At 34.5% G+C, this 25,332-nt stretch overlaps 1 protein-coding gene across 1 annotated transcript in view; it reads right to left on the bottom strand.

Annotated features, from left to right (window-relative positions):
* Window positions 1–17,359, bottom strand: part of LOC121420560 — a 69,819-nt gene extending 52,460 nt beyond the window's left edge. The window contains exons 1-2 of the mRNA XM_041615223.1: window positions 17,203–17,359; window positions 16,291–16,548 (exon numbers count right to left, since the gene is read on the bottom strand). Of these exons, the coding sequence (XP_041471157.1) occupies window positions 16,291–16,548; window positions 17,203–17,266 (322 nt within the window). The 5' untranslated portion in view covers window positions 17,267–17,359. The remainder of the gene's footprint in view (window positions 1–16,290; window positions 16,549–17,202) is intronic.
* Between the last annotated feature and the right edge of the window lie 7,973 nt (window positions 17,360–25,332).

The raw sequence follows: 25,332 nt of genomic DNA, 5'->3' as shown, positions 1-25,332 counted from the left end.
AAAACAGTGTCTTATAGTTGAGGTAGAAAAGTCTAAATCAGTTCTCTGCTTGAAAGTGACATTGTCCTTGATATACATACATACACCATCCCCTAAACGATCACTTCTATGTTTATGAATAAGTTTATAATTTGGTATATTGTAAAATGAATGTGGGTCTTCCTTAAACCAGGTTTCTGTAAATGCATATATTGTGAAATCATGGTGGAGAGTGTGTATATAATCGATTATATGAGAAAACTTAGAAATAAGACTTCGAGCATTCAAGTGGAACAATGAAAATTTAAGTTCCGATGTTCTGTTACTCATTTTGATATAAAAGGTGTCATTGAAATAATAGTTACAATCAGAAATATTATCGTCTAGCCCAGAAGTCATCACTTCATTAGAGGAAAAGATACGAAAATGCTTGTTACTGAATATACCAGAATTATGTAGTGGAATGTGATTTAATTGAAAACAATGAATGAATAGCGAATTTAAAATCTAAGTCATCAATTATATGGTTGAAAGGAATTACATAACTTAAACAAAAACTGACATATCCAGGGTATTGAATAAGCGCATGCTACATGACATATATTTCCACATGAGCAAAGGTATATTGATTGATTCCTATTAGCACACTTACAGCAAATAGTACAACGCATTTTAGAAATAATTATTGAATAAAACTATACATGGAATCATAATTACAAAGAAAATTTCAAAAGTCGTTCAGTCCGTTTCACGAAAAATCTAGATCGGATAATCTGGAGAGGTGATTTTTAAGGGTTACCCTAATATCCGCCATAAGGTTTGTTGACTTTTACATTTTTAGTAAATATCTACCAAAAATGTCTCAACCTCTATAATTTTCCATGTACTTTATTGTTTTCTTTTAATTCTTATGAATCGCTTTTTACATTTTTTTTCTTTAGCGGGGGGGGGGGGGGGGTCGAAAAACTTTGTCGGAATCATTTTGTGCTGATACATATCATAAAATAAATCCATTTCAAGCATCAGAATAAAACAATAATAACACATTTGTTTATGAATTGTGGTTGAAAAAAAATGTATTGACTTTCTACACGGAATCACATTTTTGAGCATTTTTGGGTCTGACATAGGCTTACAAAATATTGTGTAATGTAGAAACTGCGTTCGCTGGGCTCAAAACTATTTCTTCCCATTACAGTCTGTTCCGGAAAGAGTTTCATCAATATTTTCATCCGACAAGTTGTCAGATCTGACATCTTCCATGATTTTGATTGGCTGAGAGGCACTGTTCCTATGGTAACTGTCGGATAAAATGGGACTTCCGACGGGTCCTTTCATGAAACGCCCCCAGGACCCCAATGTGAGTATTCATCACTTGCGTCTTCGGAATAGAAGTACGCATGCACGTGAGGGGAAGGGGCAGTCAAATGTATTGTTTTACACGTGCGTGACCTAAAAAAGCGTTTAAGGGGTGTTTTTTTTTTCATTTTTGAACGCGGTCGCCTGTGCACTCGTTAATGGTATAAAAAAAACATTTAAAAAAGGAGTGGCTTTGAAAGACTGGCCACTGGTCAATAAGCCAGTTCGTAATTCCTTTCTGCGCATGATCAGAAGAAGGTTATTTGTACTAAAGTGACATGGTGCTTTAAAATCTAATGAGATAAGCACCAACTTTGATGTCTTGATTGTTCATATATTCTTTTGAATTGTCGTTTTCATTTACATCCACAAAAACAATAATGCTTCCACGAACGACTGGTATTCACAGTTTGTCAAGTACATTGTGCAACATGCTAAGATATGCATTCAAAGTAGGAATGCAACAAATACCTTCATTAAGTGTTCATTGGTGTGCTATTCTAGTCACCTGGTCTATTCAGTTTTTTCATCCTGCTATGTAAGGCAAGCTCACGTAATATCTTACTTTGAAATCTGCCTATCATGATGAAAGAAATGAAAGGTCATTTGACCAAATTTGCCCATGAAGTAACTACGAACTGGTCTATTGCAGGGTCAAAAGTATTTAGGGTATGTTTCAAAACTTTTTTTAAGACTAGCCTAACATGTTTAGCGGACGCCTTACCAAAAGCTTTTTACGTGAATTTTTCTTCCTCATTTCTGAAAAGTGTTCGGATCCTTCCCAATTGAAACCAACGACCCTGGAAACGGGCCTGGGAAACGGAAAAGCGGTTATTCTTAGCAAAGAGACAAAACCTATTTAGGGGTGTGGAGCCGTGTTATGTGCAAACAACGGTAAATATTTTATGTGCAAAATGTCGCCGGGATTTGTGCAAACGCCACACCGGGAAATGTGCAAATCTGTCAAAATTTGCAAACGTGACAACGAGATATATGCAAATAAACAATTTTCACGGGAAACGTGTAAACCACTGTTTTTATCCATTTTAAGCTTATTTCTGCTTGAACATGAGAGAAGGTTCAAGATTATCGTCAATGAAACGTTTTTCAAAGAGGCCAGTCTGTGGGGAAGGGGGGGGGGCAGCACCTGGCTTATAAGGACAGTCAGTACTGTTTCGAACACTGCATGGGAAAACTGATTAAGGGGGTGGGGGGAGGCAAGCATGATTTCCACTGATCCACACATTTAACTTGATCTGTTGATTTCATTTCCAGATTTCATAAGAAGTTGTCGAATTTCTTTAAAATTTAATTTTAAACCCAAAATGTCTTGATTGCTATGGTATTGGATATTAATTTTTATGAATCTATGAATATACAAACAAGGCATTGTTTGCTCTTTTTTTACACACCCAAAGTGGTGTACAGACGCCCACTAGTGTAATAAAAGCCACACATGTAAAGACCAAGAAAACAAGAAGAAAAAAAGAAGAAAAGGAAAGAAAAGTGGTGAAATATGATATTGTTCTCGAAGTGTATTAACTTCCGTAACAGTAATTGTTACGGAAGTTAATGAACTTTATATAGCAAAGGAAGTTATAAATTTTAAGTTCTACAGAAGATGCCAATATTCAAAATTTGTAGTATGAATTGTTTAAAATTCCAAAAGCATTAAATATCGTATATAATTATCGGGAAATTGTTTTCGCTGGCAATTTTCCCACTTTTCAAAATGATATTGAAAATATGGTGTGTAATAATAATTTGACAAAGATGAATTCCTATCATTTTTAAGGGTAAGTAGGTAGAGGGTACCTTATATGATTGATATCTGTATGATCCGGAGTGATTCAGTATAGCACAAATTTGTAGCCTATTCAAGAAAAAAAATGTTACGGAAGTTAATGCGTTACGGAAGTTAATGTCTTTATGCTTCAGGGTCCAACGTGGTCCTTATTCAGCAGCCCTACCTTTGAAAACTGTATTATTATGGAAGGTGTCTCTTTTTCTACATAATGCTGAATCCTTAAAAGAACTGCTAAAGTGCATATTTCTTTAAGGTGCGTTACGGATGTTAAAGCTGTTTAGTCATACATTTCATTTTTTAAAGAATAGTCCTTTATTTCCGTGTAATACAGGAAACACATATGATAATTCCCTATCAAGTATTAATTATTGATTATCACTCTACTTGCAGACACATTATAATATAATATAATTTAGTTTGAAAGGGAGAAAAAACTTGTAGCAGTAGTCGTTACGGAGGTTAAAATAAATTTGGGACAAAGTTAAAAGTGAAATCAATCACAAAGTGATCATCAAATACTAGGATAAGCGCAGTATGTCAGACGTTTACACCATGCTGCCCTCACCAGACATCAATGTAGGTAAGAAATACAGACTACTTATAAAAGAGAATGATAGTAAAATCTAAAACTGACCCGAGACAGTGTCGATTCTAACAAAAGCAAAAAATAAAAGGGTTTTGTAATAAAATCAGAGCTTTACTAGTCACTGGTCGCATATGCGCTGTGGAGCTTGTCTCTTATTGTCGATTCCTTGATGATATTTTTGGATAAAATGTTCAGGGTTGTGAAGCTAGCGGCCATAAGATAGTCGAGACACACTTTTTGTTAATTGTAACATTTTTTTTAGAATGACCCTGAAGTCTTCAAGTTGAAGATCTCCTAAATTTTTCTGGCGACAACTTGTAAGGTGTAAATGAAGCCCGCAAATAAAACGTCTTTAGGGGGTTCTTTTGCACACAGAGAAAAAGAAACTCGTTTAGGGGGGGGGGTGTTCGCAAACAATTTCGTCACGCATGTGTACAGCAATACATTTGACTGACCCCACCCCCCGGAACGTTGCCAGAAATGAATCAACACCCTCAAATTGCTGTACCCTCACATAGGCCTTAGCCTAGGCTTACATCTACATTGTATATTTAGACCAATTTCTGAAACACTCATCAAATTGCCAATAGTGACGACACAAAATGCTAGGCAAGAATAGGGCGGCTAACCTTGGCTATCACATTAATTTCATCTCAAAGCTGGACATTAACCAGTTATAAGTTAGGCCTATGGCATTAGACAGGCCCAGATTTGATATTTGTATGCTGTTAATATTTGCTAATGTATCAAAGCACTACCAATTCCAGAAATGAATCATCATAGAAACGAAAAACCCGCTGGAGATCTTATGATAATTTCGGGACATAATAGGCCGATGTCATACATGCCCAGAGTTTATAACAGCGAATTCCCATTCCCAAAGCAAGCAAATTTGTCTTGTTGCATTGGGACTGTTCCATGATCGTGATTAATATCAATATTCTCTCACCAGGCGCAAACAGGAAACTTAAAGAACGAGGCCACCATAACAAATCCAACAAGAATGCTGCAAGAAAAAATCAGCAAAAATCGAATGCAAAATAAGAAATTTATGATATTTTACCGTTTTGCTTACATAACTGTTATATTAACAACTCAGTGAAATCAAAATGAAAGAGTAGATTATGCCCTGAACTCACTATTTCTTTTGCTCTTTATTGTTTGAATCGGACAATAGTTCAATTTTGTTATTTTTTTTGTCAGTAATATAATGACGAATTTGACTCAACCATAAAGTGTATAAACATTGGTAATTTCACTTGTTCAGGGAGGAATTAAACAGTGTCTCGCAAGACAATGAGGGAGCATAAAAAACCCCATACTTTTAGAATAATAAATAATAAAAGAAATTAGTGTGTGATTTTATTAGTCCCCTTCTTTGCGTCCAGACCAGGACGTGAAGATAACTACTTTGTGAAAGTAAGCGAAACTTAAAAGAATGTCATAACATTCTTATTTTACACCCGATTTTGATGATTTTGTGAGTGTTTTGCTTGTGTAATTTGTATCATCTTACTCAAATCAAATATTCTTTTAGGGTGAATTGTCCTTTAAGTTTCATGTTTGCACCTGGTGAGAGGATATTGAGAAATCTATTATGATCATGGAACAGTCCCAATGTAAAAGACAATTTGCTTGCATTGTAAATGGCACACATCTCATTAAGTCTAAAACGCTGGCCATGTCAATAACAGCGTTCTTTAAATTGGAATTCGTTGTTATAAACTCTGGATGTTAATGACATCGACTCATTATGCTTAGAAATTATCATAAAATCCCCAGCTGTTGGTGTCGTTTCTATGATTAATACATTTTCGAATACATGTACGAATACTCCAGCATTTACTTCAGTATTTTAAAATTGCACAACTTTATAACCATTATAGTCTTTCATTTATAAAAACGGCTGGATTTGATCATTCAACATGTTTATCCAACAGATTCTTGTAGCGTATTAAGTGTGAGATTATTCCTCATTCACGCATGAGTGACCAAAAACAATTCGAATAAAGGATGCCAAAAACTCATTTGGCGGGGATATCTGAATTTCAAATAGAAAATCACATGACTAAAAAGTTCAATATCTGTTCTTTTCTTCGATACCTTAATCACAGAAAATGGTCAAGAATTAAAAAGTAATGATCCCTCGAAACAATGCTTGCATTTCCAAAATTTCATTAAATAAACGTGTTTTCATCGGTTTTCCACAGACGCTATCGCACGGTAACAAAAGACTTAATGCATGGCTGACAAAATGGAGTGTCGAGTGAGTTTGAATGCTAGCCTGTAAAACCTCTCAATTTTATGAAATTATTGAAATTCAAGCCTTAATTCAAATAATCAGAATTTTGTTACTTCTTGACCATTTTGCTGTAATTGAGGTATCAAATCAAAGAGCAGATATTGAACTTTTCAAAAATTTGTTTCTTTTAACCAAGATACGGCCCGCCAAGTGACTTAGTGGAATCCCCTTTTCAAATTGGTTTTCCTCATGCATACGTGAATGAGAAATTTCAGCAATTTAAAGATAAATTCCAGTTTTGGTAACGATCTCAAAATGACTTTTTACAGAATCTAATAGAATGACCACCCAAGTGTCTATTTGTATGAATAAAAAATATGTGCCAAAGGATTCTGGAAGAAATTGTGTAATTGCTGAGAAATAAGCAAAATAAGCGCGGATTCAGTCACTTCCGTCGGGTCTTTATTCCAGCAATAATAATACACTGTCCCACGTGTGCCTATCTGTGTTGGTGATTTTCAGTGCGAACATTTTTCAGCGTATATTTCAAGATTTCACAAAGTTCACTTTGTGTAACTGTACCAGATCTAGATCCTCGATGATATACTGACAATTAAGCCTGGTTTTACAGACTTTCTCATGAAATCAGTGTTTACTGCAACTACTGGAATTTCTCTTTAAGTAATTTGAGATGAAAGAGGAGATTCTAAGCTTTAAAATGGTAGGTCATTTGTCTATTGAATTTGTGATGAATTAATGAAAATCGATAAATATCGGCTTCGTTTTTTGTGGGATGCACTGTATATATATATGAAAGGGTAGATAGCTCTGGGGAACCTTGATTGAAGCTACGCCAACCTTTGTTCTCCTCATCCATTTCTGTCACACAATTTATACATTGTGAAAGAAACTACTGAACAGAATAACGGGAGGCGTAGAATAAAACAATGTTCCCAGAGCTATCAGCCCTTTGGAAAAACTGGTAATGCCGAAAAATTACCGTCAGATAAACAGATTTTCGACATAACCAATTAAATTTCCTTTGTCGGGTGTAGGTGAATTTTGAACATTGTTTTCAATATATTATTTAGATAAATATAGATGCATATATATATATATATATATATATATGTATAAATATATATATATATATATATATATATATATGTGTGTGTGTGTGTGTGTGTGTATGTGTTGAGGGTGTAGGGGTGTGTGTATGTATGTGTTTGCAAATCACGCTACTTACGATTATTATTTGTGAAAAATGTCACCTTTTAATTCCTATTTTACACACTTTTGCGTAAACAAATTCTAGAAATATAGCCCCTTTTTATTGAAAGGATTAGTCTGCATTGAAGGACTTTTTTCATTCCTTAACATTCCAAAGCATGCGCTCTAAATAGAAGGATTGTATGTGCTCAATGAATCAACGTGATATTATCAATCCCATTATGATACGACGGACACAATGTGAAGAAATGAAGAGCACATGCACCCAGTCCTTGACGGTTTTGAGCTGTCTGCCTTTTTGGAAAAACTGGTGAAGCCGAAACAGTACTCTGAGATATACACCACCAATTACATCAAATTTCCACTGTCGGGTGTAGGAGAGTTTTGATTTTTTTAGCAATATATATGTATATATATATATATATATATATACATATATGTATATATATATATATATATATATATATATATATATATATATATATATATATATATATATATATATATATATATATATATATATATATATATATGTGTGTGTGTGTGTGTGTGTGTGTGCGTGGGTGTGTGTGTGTTAAAACAAAGAAAAGTATCAAAACTCCGTGGAAAATAATATACAGCGCGTCCCCCAAAAAATATCCCTCTGACATAGGACTGAATTAATTCTAAAATGTGGTAGGGTTCTCAAATAAATGTTCATGAGTAGAAAGCTCATTTCATGAAATTTTCATTGGTCGCGCTTCAGCGGTTTTGAATACACACTCTGATACGTAACAGTTGTGCATTTTAGCTCATTCCAAGTTTGCAGCATTGATGCATTTTTTCATTATCTATGGCATGTTAACCCCCATTCTTACATCCAGGATTTGAGCAGGGATAATTCCCTAATCATATCTAGGCTCATTAAATCATAAACTTGAGCATGCTCAGAAGGACAAGAAACATAAAAAAATAAGTTTGTTTGATGATTGATAAGGGGAATCAGTGCACCAACTTGAAAGAAAATGTGAATGATGGATGAGTAAAATAAGCTGAAAAAGGGGGAATCAACAAGTTAATCACCCTTTGCAAAAAGGAACTATACCAAAGAGAATTTTGACTCTTTTCTTTTAAAAAGTTACTCTGAATTATTGAACTTGACCTCAGTAGCTAATTTAAAAAAGTAATGAATACAAAAATGCAGTATTTTTGGAATTATGCATGAAACAGACATTACCCGTTGTCTCATTCATTGTGCATCTCCCGTTTATCAAACATGAAACTGTCAATACTGTTTTTGCCCTTCTGAACATTCTCAAGGTTGCGATTTGATGAGCTTGGTTAGATCATGGAGATTTCCCTGGTCAGATCAGGGAATTCCTTGGTCAGAACAAGGAGATAGAGGTGATATCTCCTTGGTCAGAATGGTCAAAGGGGGTTGATATGCAAGAAAGTGCAGAACACAAAGCAGTGTTGCATGCATATAAACGTGGAATGGGTTGAAAAGCACCACTGTTATATAATAGGCTGTGTATTCAAAACCACTGAAGCAAGACCAATGAAATTTTTATAAAAGTTAGTACATGAGATGGCCCTCCTATATCCATACATTTCATTGAGAATAATTTTTATTTCTGGAGTTATTAAGCCGCATATCAGAGGGACATTTTTTGGGGACGCGCTGTATTAACGAATTTTCGTCCATAGGGTTTTGTTAAGTTATATGTTTATGTGTGTGTGTGTTTGCAAATCAGGCTGCTTAAGATGATTATTATTTATTTGAAAAATGTCACTTTTTAACCCCTTTTTGATACCTCTTTGCGCAAACAATTTCAAGAATTGCAGCCCCTTTTTTCATGTTTAATGAATGGTTAAAAGAGAAAGGATTACTCCGCATCGAAGGACGTCTTTCATTCCTTAACATTCCATAGAATGCGCTCTAAATAGAAGGATTGTATGTGCTCAATGAATTAACGTATTATTTATCAATCCCGTTATGATACGATGGACACAGTGTGAGAAATAAATAGCCCATCCACCCAGTCCTTGACGGTTTTGATATTTGAAATGAAGAATTATTTGATGATAAGGGTCTTTTCTCCTTAATCATGTCAAAGGAGTTAACAGCATACTCGGGATTGTATTAAGGTACCCTAGGATTAGACACAAATGATATCCTCTTTTATGGTAATTGTAATACGTCTAGAATAATAAATAAACGTTATACGTCTAGATTATCAAATATATGTATGTATATAAATGTAAACAGGCATCCACTCTTTAACATGACTACTGTGTCTTGTACCAAATACTTATAGGAGAAAAAAAATACAAGACGATTTGACGTTGCTGATAGACCAAAATTTTAATCCCGAGCTTTCGGCCTTAGGCCTTCTTCATGGGTTCTATACAAAAATGAAGGAAACAAAATCAGAGTACAGAGGGAGGAACAGATGGACATATACATGTACATATAATACTGATGTGATAAAATACGTAACAATGACGTCTTACGTATACAATATATGCAAATACATATACATACATATACAAAATACATGCACATATATACATAAATACATATATATATATATATATATATATATACATAAATATGTACACATACACATATGATGTGGAAGCGCCGTGGTGTAGTGGTGTGTGTGTGAAGTTATACATGTATTCCAGATTTGGCAACTCTTTTATTTAAACGCCTGCCATTGTTCTCTTCATCCATTTCTTTCACACATTATTTAAATAATAGAGTTGCCAAAGCTGTAGTACATGTATGCATTCGCACATTTGTATACTCTCTCCCATACGTGTACTGTATCAAAGCATTAGCTTTGATCCATCTGAGGTAAGGCGGCTTGTCATTGTTCAAAACCCACCCTCACCCGACAAAGGAAATTATAATTGGTATGGTGTCGAAAATCTGTCAGTCAATCGGATCGTGCTCGACCTAGCCACTAACCCTTCTCTGTAGTCTAGTGGTTAAGGCACCGGCGCTCAAAGCTGGGGGCCCGGGTTGATTCCCGGCAGAGACATTTTTTCGGCATCACCAATTTGTAGATAGCTCTAAGGAACCTTGATTTAAGCTACGCCTACCATTGTTCTCCTCATCCATCTCTTTCACACCATACATATATATTTATTTATGTATACGCACACACCACACACACACGCGCACACACCCACCCACACACACACGCACACACACACACACACACACATATATATATATATATATATATACATATATATATATATATACATATATATATATATATATATATACATATATATATATATATATATATATATATATATATATGTATACATATATATATATATATGAAAAAATGTTACTTCCACTTTGGGAGGAGTAGTAAGTGTTGTGTAGGTAATGCTGTCCTCCTTTTACACAGTATTACCTACACAAGACTTACTACTCCTCCAGATGAACAGGATTCAAAGTTAATATCAATGTCGGTAAATACCTTGTCTTTCCACACACTTAAGTTTCCCAATCGTTTCTATTTTATTCCACCATCTCGTTTAAGCCATTACCCCCTCTGTTGTTACTTTTTGTTATCTTACTGTAATCCTTCTGTTCTGTACTCAACCCCCTCTGTTGTTATTTTTTTTCATTGTTTATTTTTTCATTTTTTATCTTAGTGTATTCCTTCTGTTCTGTACCCTTTGTTACACATTATCTAGTTTGTTGTTATTACGATTTATTTGTATGGCTTTGTTCTATTTTGTTTGTTTCAATGCATTAAGGCCCGATGAAGGACCCACCGGCCGAAAGCTCACAAAAAATAAATACTTTGAAGCTACGTCCAGCGTTCATGCTTGAATTATTTACGCCTATATATATATATATATATATATATATATATATATATATATATTTATTTATTTATTTATTTATATATGTTGGCAAAGACGCTCAAAAAGCATTGAAACTAGAGACGTAGACTGGATTTCTTCAAATTTTATTATTACAAGCTTTCGGTCATTTAGTTCGGCCTTCTTCAGGTATCTGAAGATGTAAAAGACATAATGGCTGATAGATAGATAGATAGATAGATAAAATGGTTTATTAAAAGATCATCGCAGCCATAGGCCGAATTGTGATCAATTTTACAAACATGCAAGTTACATATAAAGTTCTCATACAAAGTATCGTAATATTTTCTTAAAATGATACACGAACCTATTATGTATACTATGTGATCTTAGAGAAGAAAAAAGTCAGTGGAGAAAAAAGAAAAATGCAGTGGTAGGTGAGCAAAAAGAAAGAAGGAAACTAGGAAAATGTAAATGGAAGTTGTGAAGGTGTAAGGGAATAAATGGAGAGAATGGAAAAGAGAGGAGACAGAAAAAGGAGGAGAAACCAGAAAGGAGGAAAAGAGGAGAAAAGATTAGATCACGTTCATCACATCTTGACATGTATACACACCATATCCTATCGCAGATGGTATACAGTAAGAAAATTGTAGTGAGATTTAAATAAAAAATAAACGATAAAAACGTTCAATATATTAACATAGTAAAAAGGTAACATGATAACAAACGATGTAATTGAACTGTGGAATCGTCAAAATACAAAGTAAAACAAAATTGGATTGATTACATGTTATTTAAAAGATTAACAAAGTATGGAAGAGAACTACATTGGAAACGTTTAGTTTTGCATTTATATTGTTGATATTTCAATTGTGATCTTAAAAAATAATTACATTGCTGCCTAAGAGGTAAACTATTTGTAAATTGTGGATGTTTGGCAAGAGAACTGGCAAAGTCAAAACATAACTGTTTTCGTCTTGCCTCTAACGAAGAAAAATTGCACGTTTCCAATGCGTTAGCATAGTCTTCATACTGGAATCCAAGCATTATCTTGCAAGCACGTTTCTGGATATTTTCCAAGGCAAGTATATGGCTTTTAGATAGGTTACCATTGTAAACCGGTACTCCGTAGTCTAAAATTGGGCGAATGTATCCTTTATATATTAAAATAAGGTCATCCAAAGGGAGTCTATACTTTTTAAGGCAACGAAGCATGTACAATTTTCTATTACATCTTTTTATAAGATCTGATACCTGGCTATCCCACTTAAGATTAGATTGTATAAGAATACCTAGTATTTTTGCTTCGTGAACAAAATTTAAATTATTATTTCCAATGAAAAATTGACTTTCTTCAACATAATTTTTCATAAATGTTATAACCATATAACAGGCATATAACAGGCATATATTTGGATAAATTTACTAAATATAAAGAAAGAAGATATTTTACATCCGTAATGTTTAATTTGGATATATACATGTTTATACATATACAAATATATATATATATATATATATATATACATATATATATATATATATATATATATATATATATACACAACAAAAAGTAAGTCCCCCTAAATCAAATTGCTATAACCTTTGAACGGAATTATTTTGAGATATGATATTTCGTAGGTAGTTTTCTACACTCATTAAGCAACTCCTGTGGAAAAAAATAGATTGATCAGTTGAGTCATGCATAAATAATTAAAGATTGAATTAAAAATGACCATTTTTGAAAGTCACAAGAGTCGTTTTCCAGATTGTGCAAATACAAATTTGGGCAAAAGTTGTTTTTAGGTGAATTTTATGGTGTTAATGCTGTTTTACTTTCCATTATTTAGCCACTCCACACACAATATTTATACCGTATATGTTCATGGTTGAGTGAGCACAATATTGCAGGGGCCGCAGAAGCAGGGTTGGGGGCCCCCACTTTTTCCAAAAGCATGTACAAAAATGTAAAATTGACCATACGATTGTGATTTTTAGCATGGTCAGCCCCCCCCCCACTTTTGGCTCAGCCCCTCCCCACACTTTGAAAACCGTTCCGCGGCCCCTGTATTGTGACATTTCTTCATAGGGGTTTTTGGTAGTATCCTCTACAACTTGTTAGGTCTTATTAAAATTTGAAAATGATGGTGGCTACCCCGATTGTAGGCCCCTTCCCCATTTTTGAATTCTGAATCCACCCCTGATTTGTCCATAAATTAAACTGATCATGAGATTTTGTTCGGAAAAGAATACATTTATGCTGTATAAAGAGTATTCATTCCTAAGTTTTCGAATGTGCTCGCTCAACCATGAAAATGTTAAAAGTTCGGAAAGTGCATGGTGATAGAAATTATGGATGATAAAAACAACAGCAATTAAAGTCAAATTTTCCCCCAACATTCAACTTATTACCCTTTAAAATGAGTCTGTGACATTGAAAATACCAATTTTCTCACTTTGATGCGTGCTCACTCATCCATAAATAAACAAATCGATTTCATTTTTGCACAGAATTCTGCCCATAGGTTGATAAACATTACTGCCAAACGACATTGCTAAAGACAGCCTTGAAAAAAGTTCCACCATATTGAATAAGGGGTTACGTATGCTTAAACGTATGTACCCATAATGTACACAAGTCTATGAGAGAGGAAGTCAAAATTTTAACAAATATGAAATGAGGGTTTGTTTCATGGACGGTTTTCGTTACTCTTGCCAACAGTTATTTCATGAAACTTCGCACATGGCTTCAGAGTAACACTATCCAAAAGGCGCGCACACCCAAATAACCATTCGATACGGTACAGAGTGGGGCCAAGGCGTTGAACTTTCTTCTCATTTGCATAATTTTCGCATATTGTGTGCTCACTGAAGCATTAAACATCGGGATTTTCATAAAAATCAAATCAAATGAACCATGCAAGGTTTGTGACAGATATCCATAGTTACAAATTGCAATTTTTTTCAATAACGAAAAGAAGAGCTAATCACATTCCACATGTTCATTCAAGTGTGAACTCCTTTGAATCATTGAAGCATGTTAATTGCTCATGAACATAACGAAAAAAATTGATAAAAGATCAGTTTCAGTTACCAAAATGACAGAGTACTTGCCTATGATATTTGAAAATCGTATATTTTTGTTTTCAATAAATGTTCCTTGAACCGTGAAACGATAAATATTGTTGAAGATACTCTTCCCAAAAATAATTGTCATCATATTCGATCTTTTTTATTGATAGAAATGTGTAAAAATCCAATTATAGCAAATTTGGACTTGAGTTTATTCAACCGTGAAATTTAGCTAAAGCAATTGTATCGTCTTTTAGAAAGTCCCTTTTACAAGCCTTCTGACTATTTTTCATGATGAGAATGTGGAATTAGTTCCAATAAAATGGAATCAAAGTCATGATATTTTGCTTGTGACTTTTGAAAAGTGACATTTTCGCCGTTTCTTGGTGCTTACTGAAGCATGACGTAAGATACGTCCACAACATTTACTCAGAGGGTAGCTTATAAAATTACCTACACGCTCATGTAAAAATATATTAAAACTCGCATTGGTTCGGAAATTATTGATGTTTGTTCAAGGGAGGACTTACTTTCTTTGTTGTGTATATATACATATAAATATATATATACAGTGCGTATCAAAAAAAACGGGACAGATTTCAAAAGTCTATAAAATTTTTGTTTCAAATTATGACCTCTATATTTTGGTGTCAAAAGATGCTCTGGGGTCTTATCCTTCAAATGTTATTAAAAAAAATAGTTTCGTTCACGCTTGAGCGAACACGGAATGTTTTTGTGTCGGGTTAAAAAGGAGGCTTGCGCCAAAATGGCATCAAATGATAAACATGATGATCGGACTTCTTGCTATCAGCAGACTTCCTCTTAATCTTTACATTATCTTTGCCATAATTTTTGTATTATGCGGTCAAAATTCATTTCCAAATCTACTAATTTGCTCAAATATTTCTGTTGTTGTTCCTTTTTTAATATCCTGTTTTAGCATTGAATTTTCCTTCTTTAGGCAAGAACAATTTTTTTAAACCCAAGTATGAGAGAGCGTTTTATTTTTTAAAATCCTTTCATTGTGTGCTACAAATGTTATGGTACTTGAACAGTGGCATACTGATGGGTTGGGGCTCAGGGTGCTCCCTTCCCCCCCAAAAAAAAAAAAAAAAAAAAAATCATGACCAAGAAAAAAAAGGTGGAAAGAAAATAACAGAAAACATGGAAAGTGAAATATGATATCGCTTCTGAATATTATGTCAAAATCACAAAATTAGACATTTTAATGAAAAGGTGGAAATTTTTTTGCTTTCTCGCTTCACAATTTTTAATACATTTTACTCGATCTGCCATATCTTGCTCATTCAAAATTGACTCAATAAACCATTGCTCAATAAACCATAATGGTTTATTGAGTCAATTTTGAAGGAGCAATGATTGCCATTAAAAGACATGGGTCCTTTTCTGTTTGGCCTGTCAAGCACATAATTAAACTTGGTTAAGGATTCAATAACCCATTGAAAATAGGATTCATGTCTTTTATAGGTACCATAACATGATTTGTTTCACATAATAGAAAGATTTGAAAAATTACAAATTCTTCAATTAAATAATGCAAATCTTCCTACTTGGGTTGACAAAAAGTCTTATTTTCTTACTTACATGTATGAAGGAAAATTCAAAGGTAAAAGAAGTTTAAATGAAAAACAAAATAATTCAGGTAAATAAATAAAATTGTCATGAAAATTGACAGCATGATTCGAAAATTATGGCAAATACAATGAAAAGATTAAGAGAAAGTGTGCTGATTAGCCAAAAGCCTTATTGTCAAATTTCTAATTTCTGCCATTTTGGCGCAAGCCTCTTTTTGAACCCCCGACAAAAACGCCCCGTGTTCGCTCAAGTATGAACAAAATTTATTTTTTTAAATAGCATTTCAAAGATAAGATCTCAGAGCATCTATTAACATCAAAATATAGATATAATATTTTGAAACAATTTTTTAATAGACTTTTCAAAACTGTCCCGTTTTTTTTGATACGCACTGTATTTGATACATGTATGTACATATATATATACATATATACATACATATATATATATATATATATATATATATATATATATAATATATATATATATATATATATATATATATATATATATATATATATATATATATATAATATATATATATATATATATATATATATATATATATATATATATATATATTCTTACCAGATAGTTTTGCGACCTGTTCCACAGGGAGGCTACCATTAGCGTTGATACGTGCGATGACTTTCAGACGCTGATCCACATAGTAGACCTTTTGATCAATTGGATCATAGTCTATACTTGTTACAAAGTCACCGACACCAGTTGGTCCAATGTTTAGGCGGGTGTATTCGGCATCGAATAAGCCGTTCTCTTTGGCGGGCCGCGGTATGGGGGCAAACAGGATATTTTCATTGTCTAGAATAAGTATCTGAGCACTGCCTGCACATTATGAACAAGAGAAATATTTTCAACAGTATGAAGACATCCATCTGAAATAATCCATACATATAGAATACGACTAGATTGCTTCGTTCTGCGAATTGAAATGCCTTAACTTAAAAGAAAATATTATATATTTGTTGGTGATAGGTCTTAAACCCTGCCAATGCCTTTGGAACTGTATTCCAGGTTCCTTCCGTTTTATTCGCAATATCACAGATCAAATTCAAAAACTTATCCCATGAACAAGCATATTAAATTAGCTCTATTTACAGTGACATTGACATTTTTTATTGTTATATAGTTTATTATTTACATGTACTTCTGATAGTTAATTCAAATTTTCTGGATTGTATAGCGTTTTGATATTGATCTCATAAAAAACTTTCTATATGAATACGTTATTATTATGATCGTTATAATTAATATGTACTTTCGAGTCTCCCACTGGGCAGTTATCATAACCTAAGTAGCCGTATATCAACTTTTCAGGAAATTACGCATTTTCCTTCCGCCTTTAATTCCAACCTGGTAACTGCTTATGTTCGCACTGAGATCATATCTGGAAAAAACCCTCTTTTTTAAATGTAAATTATCATGAATTAATATAATAACAACCAAATATCTTGATGCTATGCCGACCCAAGTACTTACTTAATTGAATAAGATAACATAGACACACAAAGACAGGAATCCGTTGAAAGACTTTTAGCGTCATTTCTATGGTTGAAGTGTTGAATTTTCACGGGCCTGTGTATACTTCGTCTTTAGCACGTCTGAAAAATATGTTTGCGAGTTTGAAATGTCTACTAATATTGAAAGCAATGATTCGATAATGATTGACGCATGAAAGGATACGGCGTCTGATTGTCCGGGAGGAAAATCTCAGAGGGGCCCAATTTAAGGAGCGCATACATTCGTAATTCCGAAGCTTTGTTATTCCGAAGGTTCGTATTTCCGAAAGTTCGTAATTCTGAAGGTTCGTTAGTCCGGAAACGAAATAAGGTTGGTAATTCCGGAGGTTCGTTAGTACGAAAACGAAGTGAGGTTCGTAATTCCGAATGTTCGTTAATCCGAAAAAGAATGATGAGGTTCGTAATTCCGATGGTTCGTAATTCCGATGGTTCGTTAGTCCAAAAACTAAATGATTCACTAACCTTATTTCGTTTTCGGACTAGCGAACCTTCGGAACAACGAACCTTATTTCGTTTTCGGATTAACGAACCTTCGGAACATCGAACCTTATTTCGTTTTCGGATTATCAAACCTTCGGAATAAAGCCACAAATTTTCGGATTAACGAACCCTTTTACGTTTTTGGATTAACGAACATCGAGGTATAGGCAATTTGCGTGTTTGGAATTATGAACCTTTGGAATAAAGAACCTTCGGAATTACGAAATGTAGCCTTTAAGGAGTTCGTACAACCCAAACCACATAAAACGTTTGACACCATATGGGATATTATAGATTCTCTAGATTACTGCTAGGTAGGTGTAAGTCTCAAATTATGGTACCACTATTTGAAGAGTTTAGTTGCAAAAAGGGTTAGGTCCACTTTGGACCATTCCGAGAAAAACCATGCTTTTTATTCTCACTTAATGCAAAGTTCTTATGAAAAAATAAATTGTCACCATGTATTACCCCTTCATGTGAACATAAAATTGTATATAAAAGTAATCTCCCTGTCTTCAATGTTTTTTCCATTCAATAAAAAAATATCGTTATTGGACCTAACACATTTTGCAAGTAAACTGAATTAAATCCAACTTTTTTTTTATTATAAAAGTGTTTTTTCTTTGCCACTTTCATTCACGTTTTCATTTGAATTTCAAATGATCTTTGGTATCATCAGAGTGACTAAAGAATTAGAGGTTTAGAGACAGAAAACAATAAAATTTATGTAAAATGGACCCAACCCATATTGAGAAATGAGTTCTTCAGAAGAGTTAAGTTGCAAGAGGGGTCAGGTCCCCTCCAAGAAAATCATTTTTTATTCTCCCATAATGCAAGAGTCTTATGCGAAACTGACTTTTTATGATAGCATAAAATTAGCTTTAAAAGAAATGTACCTGTCTTCATATTTTTAAGATATTCTTTTCCAAAAAAATTTGTGTGGACCTATTAAACCCCTTTTGAAAAAAAAGATAATTTCTTTCCCATTTTAGTTCACTTTTTAATAGGAATTTCAACTTTTGTTGCTATCATCTTATAGAGCTACTAAAAATCTATACATCAAGACATAAAAATTAAATTTGATGAAAAATTGACCTAACCCCTTTTGCAAGTGAGCTCTTCATTTGTTCCACAGTAGAATTTAAAGAGAGATGTAAAAAAGCAAGGAACTGAAAAGAAATTGTTGCCCTATCTCCGTTTGTATATGCCATACATACGCCATTCGTGTATCAAATTGTTGCTGGGTGACAGCTAGAACGGTTACAGTAAAATTTAATAGTAAAATTTGGATATCAAACCTGCAAAAAGGGAATACACTCATGGCCAATATCCACTTCCATCTCAAGTAGATATGAAAAAAATGATACGTTGTATATAACTACCGTGAGACTAAATATGCGTTATTCATAGCATAATGAGAATGTTGGCAATATTCAAATCTTGTAGTGCCTCTGGTTTGAGATACAACGCCGCATGCATGAATCACGGGTCGTGTGGTCCAGTGGTTAGAGCATTGGACTCATAATCGCAAGGTTGTGAGTTCGAATCCCAACTCTGCCATTGTCTCCACTTTGATAAAAAGGACCGAGAGTGATATCTGTCGTCTATAACGTGAGCCACTATGACTGATTAACCTAGACGTAAAATGTTTCATTGGTAACTGGTTATATACCAGCTTGGCGTTTACCAGCAAAATGCTGTCCTGCCGAGTTCCTACGGGAGTTACCACAAACAGAAACAGAAACAGAATTAGCACCTTTTGTTTGCTTCAAATATGGTCTAATCCCCACCATATTCCTTTTTTCCCCCAAACTCATTTCTTTTTCAAATTTGTTTAAAATGCCAAAGTTATCTACCCTTTTCTTTGGTATTTTGATTATTTGTAGGAAAATCTACCATTTTGGAGCCCCCATCGAGGCAGAAAGCTTCCTCCTCTGTTTCCGATACAGCAACAGTTGCATTTTCTCCAACGTTAATGCCAAAACGATATCTTTAAAAAGATTTTAGGTCCCAAACGGGTTGTGGTAACTTTTAACAGGCTCCTGTAAAAATAGGCTTTATCATGCCATGATAATGTTTTTGAGCACATATCTCCTCGGTAGTTTGCAAGATATCAATAAAAATTAAAAAAGCTACTTTCTGCTTTCTGGGTTTTTACGCATTTCCATGTACAATATATAAATTGTACTTTATATTTTCTCTACTATATTAATGATATTATCGGTGTGTATAGCATACATTAAGATTGATTAAATGTCAATTGGCATAAAAATACATGTTCAATCGCATTGAAATGAGATTAAATAATACAACAAAAACTTGCGACATTACTTTATTAATTTCAAACGAATGGGAATACAGAAAATAGTATTATTCATCTGAGGGTTTAGCTTGATCGTGAGAATTTGCAGTGTAAGCTTCGCTTGAAAATTATCACGAAATAGAGATTTCACTTCGAAATGTTTGCCGTTTCACTGGGCCTTTCATACAGTATTAATTTTTGGAACTTGTATATGTCGCGGAGATCATCATATCTATGGGGGGGGGGGGGAACATAAAACAGACTTTGAGGAGGAGTAAATATAATTTGCGAATACTAACATGTTATGTTCAGTAATGAATATTGCTGTAAAAATTGGGGTAGGCTTGGGTCCGTTTGCCTCTAAACAAGTTTCAAGAAAAAAAATTGAAGCTAGAAGAAAGAGAAGGAAAGGAAAGAGGGAAATATTATATTTTCTGGATAGTATTCAAAACTTTCTTTTTTGGCTCAATCGTTCCAGTCGCGCAAAGTTTCTTTGATATTTTGTCCCATACTTCATGTCTGGCCGAATCATGTTAATTTTTTTAGGGCGGGGTCCTACGCCAGTGCGAATGAATTTGGTTTGGATCAGATTATATCTCCATTAAAGAGTAATTATATTTTTTTAACCAGCGCTGGAACCAAAACTAACGGCACTACAAGATTTTTAACAATACCCCGCAGGCCCGTAAGAACATATCTGAAAATGTCTTAAGAAATCTTCATTTTGTTACGAATAACGCATATTTAATCCAAGTATAGTTTCATATAGCGCCACGTTTATAAACACGAAAATTAATTTATTGTCTCACTTTTTCATAACTACTTGAGATTTAAATGGACACTGGCAATAATTGCAATACTATATTGAATGTTCGATATCTCAATTTAATTTTTAAAACTTGTTCACAAGAGGCAGTGATTTGAATATTATTTTTATAAGGGCCCTTTGATAAGTGAATCTTGAATCATCATTGTAATAATGATTACAATTCGTCTTTAGAATCATCGTAACACTCACACATTGACTGTCCGTCTTCTCCTGACGCTTAATACAGATTGATTTCAGTCAGTCTGCCTGAAACATCATCTTGAGGAGAGGATGGAGGAAGGGGGGGGGGGGGGCGTGGTAAACCCGATGTGTAGGCCGTCGTTTTGTCTGGCCTTGCAACTTCAGAGCTGTAGGTATAGTTGGCATTCAGTCAGTTTCCATGACCGGGCAGGGGTTCTTGTTTGGGAATTTGCACGTTCCACTGGTCCTCCTACTTTTGTTTCTTCCCTTTTCACGATGTTCTTTTTGAGAGTCTTGATGGTGATATTGGCATCGTTTGGAGCTCAGTGGTAACTGGCCATGAGGGGACATGTATTCAGTATGGTTTCATGGAGAAGTCTTTGTTGGCAAGCTTTAGGAAGGTGTCATCGTTTTCTCGGTCGACGTTCTTACCAGAAAAAAATATTCCAGGTGTAAGGAAAAGGTTCCGGATACAGGTTGGATGTCAAGGCATCAACATCTTCGGTGCAACAATGTATCGTTCATCAATCAGAGTGAAGACAGACATTTCGCTTCATAAAGACATTCTATAAGGTGATAGTGCAATCAGCAAAGCATATCAGAACTGAATACTACTGTTCTGTGCAGGAGTTTTGTGTATGGATCACGTCCAACCAACCTGGCGCCTGTTGCAGAAAGAGTTGCATTTAAACGTAAGTCCCGAACACGGGTGCTTCATTGGCTAAAAATCAAGTTGCGCATGATTTTTTTGACTTGCATTTGATCACAACTCTTTCTGCGATGGACCCCAAATATCAGAAGTGCATCACATAGGTATGTGACAAAGTCAGCTGCGCACATACTACATCCTGCAAGATCTTTCAAGTAATGATCCATGAAGCTTCATGATCGCAGTCAAAACACCTGTAATCGGAACTGACTAGTCAAAATCAACTTCTGCGAGAGTTGTCAAGTCATGATACATGTAGATCCCGGAGCAGCAGGATCCAGGCCAAAAAGCCTGGAAACAGAACTGATGGTCGGTCCAAATCAACTCTAAAGAGTTAAGAGATCTTTCACGTGATGATAAATCCTGCAGCTGAAGGATTGATCCAGGTCAAAACACATAGAACCAGAACTGATCGGTCAAAATCAACTCTAGCAGGATCTTTCATGTCATGATAGATCTCTGCAGGATTGATCCAAGTCAAAAGACCTGGATACGGAACTGACAAGTAAACATTAACTCCTGCACATGGCATTAGGGCCAGAAACGTTATGGAAAGCTAATAGGATCTTCACTGCAGGCTTCAAAAGGGAGGGGATTAACCAAGGCAGAGTGTGTTGGTTTTCAAGAGAACGACTGCTGTTAGCTAGAAATAAAGTGGTGTCTAAGCACTCATTTGAAAATTACTTTCTGGCGCGATTTTAGTGTTTGAAATAATTTCTTACTTAGTTGACTCAATCGATCCTTGGCGGTCATTTTTTCATCTCTCCAAGATCAGAGATATTCAACTTGTAAGCACCCATGACCTCAGAGGAGGTGAGCTCTTGTTGATGTCCTTCTAACGGTTCTTCTCTTGTTAAATGTTGGTTTTGTGGTATTTGTTCCAAGTGCATTTTTATACAGGGTCTAGAAGGTCTTGTTATACAGGGTCTTGAAGGAGATTGATAGGGCAAATACATATCTACACATTTCCAGAGTGTCAACGTTTTCTAGACTTTTGATTCTCGATGATAAAAATTTTATCAATTCTACCTCCATTGTCAATCAATCAGATTAGTAAATATGAGGTCTGTTATCATTCAATAATGAATATGCAAATAGATTATAGTAATAACAGACATTAACAATGTACCCTTTGCTATGAAAGACACCAAATAATTTAAATCGATGGTCGATCTTTTACATGTGTTTGTGTTAATCCATAATAATTATGGTTACCAAATGAAGAAAAATTGGTGTTAAGGTGAGTTTTTTTTATACATGCAGCAAGCATAATACCAATAGTATGGAACCCATAGACCTCGTCTTTGAAAATATGAGCCATAATGTAGTTCAACTTGTGCAAGATTTTACATTTGTAAGCATTTATTAGTACCTATTTAGATAATATTACCATAAGACATTTAACCATTGGTTGCTACAGAAAACATGTTCCTTATATCACCTGGTATTTTGCATTGGTGTGTATACTTGGCATAATCGTTACTCGGTTATTGCGATTAATGTATTAACGCTTTAATAGAAAAGATATGGTTCATATAAATTATTAGCATGGAAAAAATACCCTAAAAGAATGGGTTACCATGGAAAAATGTTACCTAGCAACCGTTGCTATGGTGCTTATCAGGCCTAACTAAGGACAATTCATCACATTATGATTCTTTTTGCCACATTTAATTTCTGAGTTATTCTGAGTAAATCATATTGATCATATTCATCTGAAAAATGATAAACAGTTTGTTGCTATGGAAAACGGTCCCTTGGCAGCCGTTGCTATGAATAAATGGATTAAAACCGTTGTGATACAAAAGAACATGCTTTAGATTATTATTATTATTTTATTTGGCATTCAAGAAACAAAGAATACAAACAGATCAAAGACAAGATCAATCAAACTTGTACATGATAGAGAAAATAAGACCTGGATGAGAGTTGGAGAAGCTGCCTGGGTATGGAGAAGGCTAACTTAATAGCCATAACCCCCAGGTCTTCCTCCCAAAACCTCCCAACCCCATCCAGGTCATAACACTAATGGTGAAAATAAAAATAAAATGAAGATATTTAGAATCGGTGGAAATTGAAATTCATTGAAATTCATGCGACATATTGCTCATAAAAATGTTACTTAATCCCAAAAAAGCTCAGTTACTAAGGGAAATACGTTACCTACCAGCCGTTGCTATATTTGGCAAATTTGCATTGGCACCCCCTGCTAAAAGTATTTAGAATAACTTACTAAACCTCTGTGCCAATAATTATGCTTTTACCATTTTCTGAACATTTTTTTTTAACTCATCACCTAGACTAAATTGGAAATGCTATATGCGTTATTGGTAACTAGGTGTGCACTTGTCTAATAAAAAAGAAACAAGTCCGATACAAATATCCTGGAGTTAACCTGAAAGTTTTGTTAGTATTTGAGGAAAAAAAGTTACGATTTTAATTGACTTTTAGTAAAAAGACGCAGTGTTCCTTTATATCTTTAGTAGATTTGGTTTTTTCTATTTTTCTACCAATCCACCAACCCCTCACTTTCGAGTTTTCATGTGCATTCCCTTCCTTATTTTATTTATTTTGTGTACCTATTCAAAATAAATTTGACAAAGTAAACGAAAAAAAGCGTTAAAAAATCTGCCTAACAAGTTTAAGGCAAGTGTCTAATCGAAAACAATTACTTTTATTTCATTTCTGATTCTGTTCCTTAATACGAAATAAATTCTGATGAAGTCAGGGATGATAACATGTATTTATATTTATTTATTACGATATCATTCCAACCAATCCAGTGACTTAAACAAATATATAAATTCAAACTATTATGCAATCAAGCGATTCGGTGTGATTTTTTTGTAGATTCACAGTACGGAGCGCCATCAATCGGATGCAGTTGACAAACCGAAACTTTGCAATGCGTTAATGTGGAAATGTTGCTCGCCAACCTCAGAGATGGAAACATTAGGGCCCACTGACACAAAAGTTAACGATTAATCACACACATGAGTTATACGATTGATTGTACATTATAGTCAATGGAATCAAAGTGTAGAAAAGTGCTCTACAATCATTGCTAAGCTTTGTGTTAAAGGCCTTTTATAGATGTGCTTTTGTGTGCAAAATTGACACCCGCACCATATGTGAATGTACATTACGACTGATGGTCATCATCGCATATGCCCCCTGAGTCGGCGGCTAGCCTCTTCTAAGACAACTGCCTGGAGATATTTGGAATGCAGGGCCAAGCAATAGATTATGACATTAATAAGAAAGTGGTTTTTAAAACAAGTCGAGTACATATAGTGAGTGAGGAAAAACTTACTGAATGAAGGCTTAGATATAGATCATTACAGTCCATTGAATGGATATTGCGTTCAATGTGGATTATTGGTGGATCACTGGCAATTGATTCTATGGACCAGATCACCTCTCCAGCCGAAAACATTTCGCATGCATTGGTATGTACACAACAGTAGGCAGTGCAGTAGGCCAAATTCGTCTGACTTTCAGTCGATTTTGAGGTTGTTTTTTTCCTTTGGTTCTCTCCCTCTACGCAAACGATATGCCTCTGGCAAACAATGTAATGAGCATTATTATT

The sequence above is a fragment of the Lytechinus variegatus genome, chromosome 8 (assembly GCF_018143015.1).
Source record: "Lytechinus variegatus isolate NC3 chromosome 8, Lvar_3.0, whole genome shotgun sequence".
NCBI classification, from domain to species: Eukaryota; Metazoa; Echinodermata; class Echinoidea; order Temnopleuroida; family Toxopneustidae; genus Lytechinus; species Lytechinus variegatus.
This window is presented reverse-complemented; position numbering and strand designations above follow the sequence as displayed.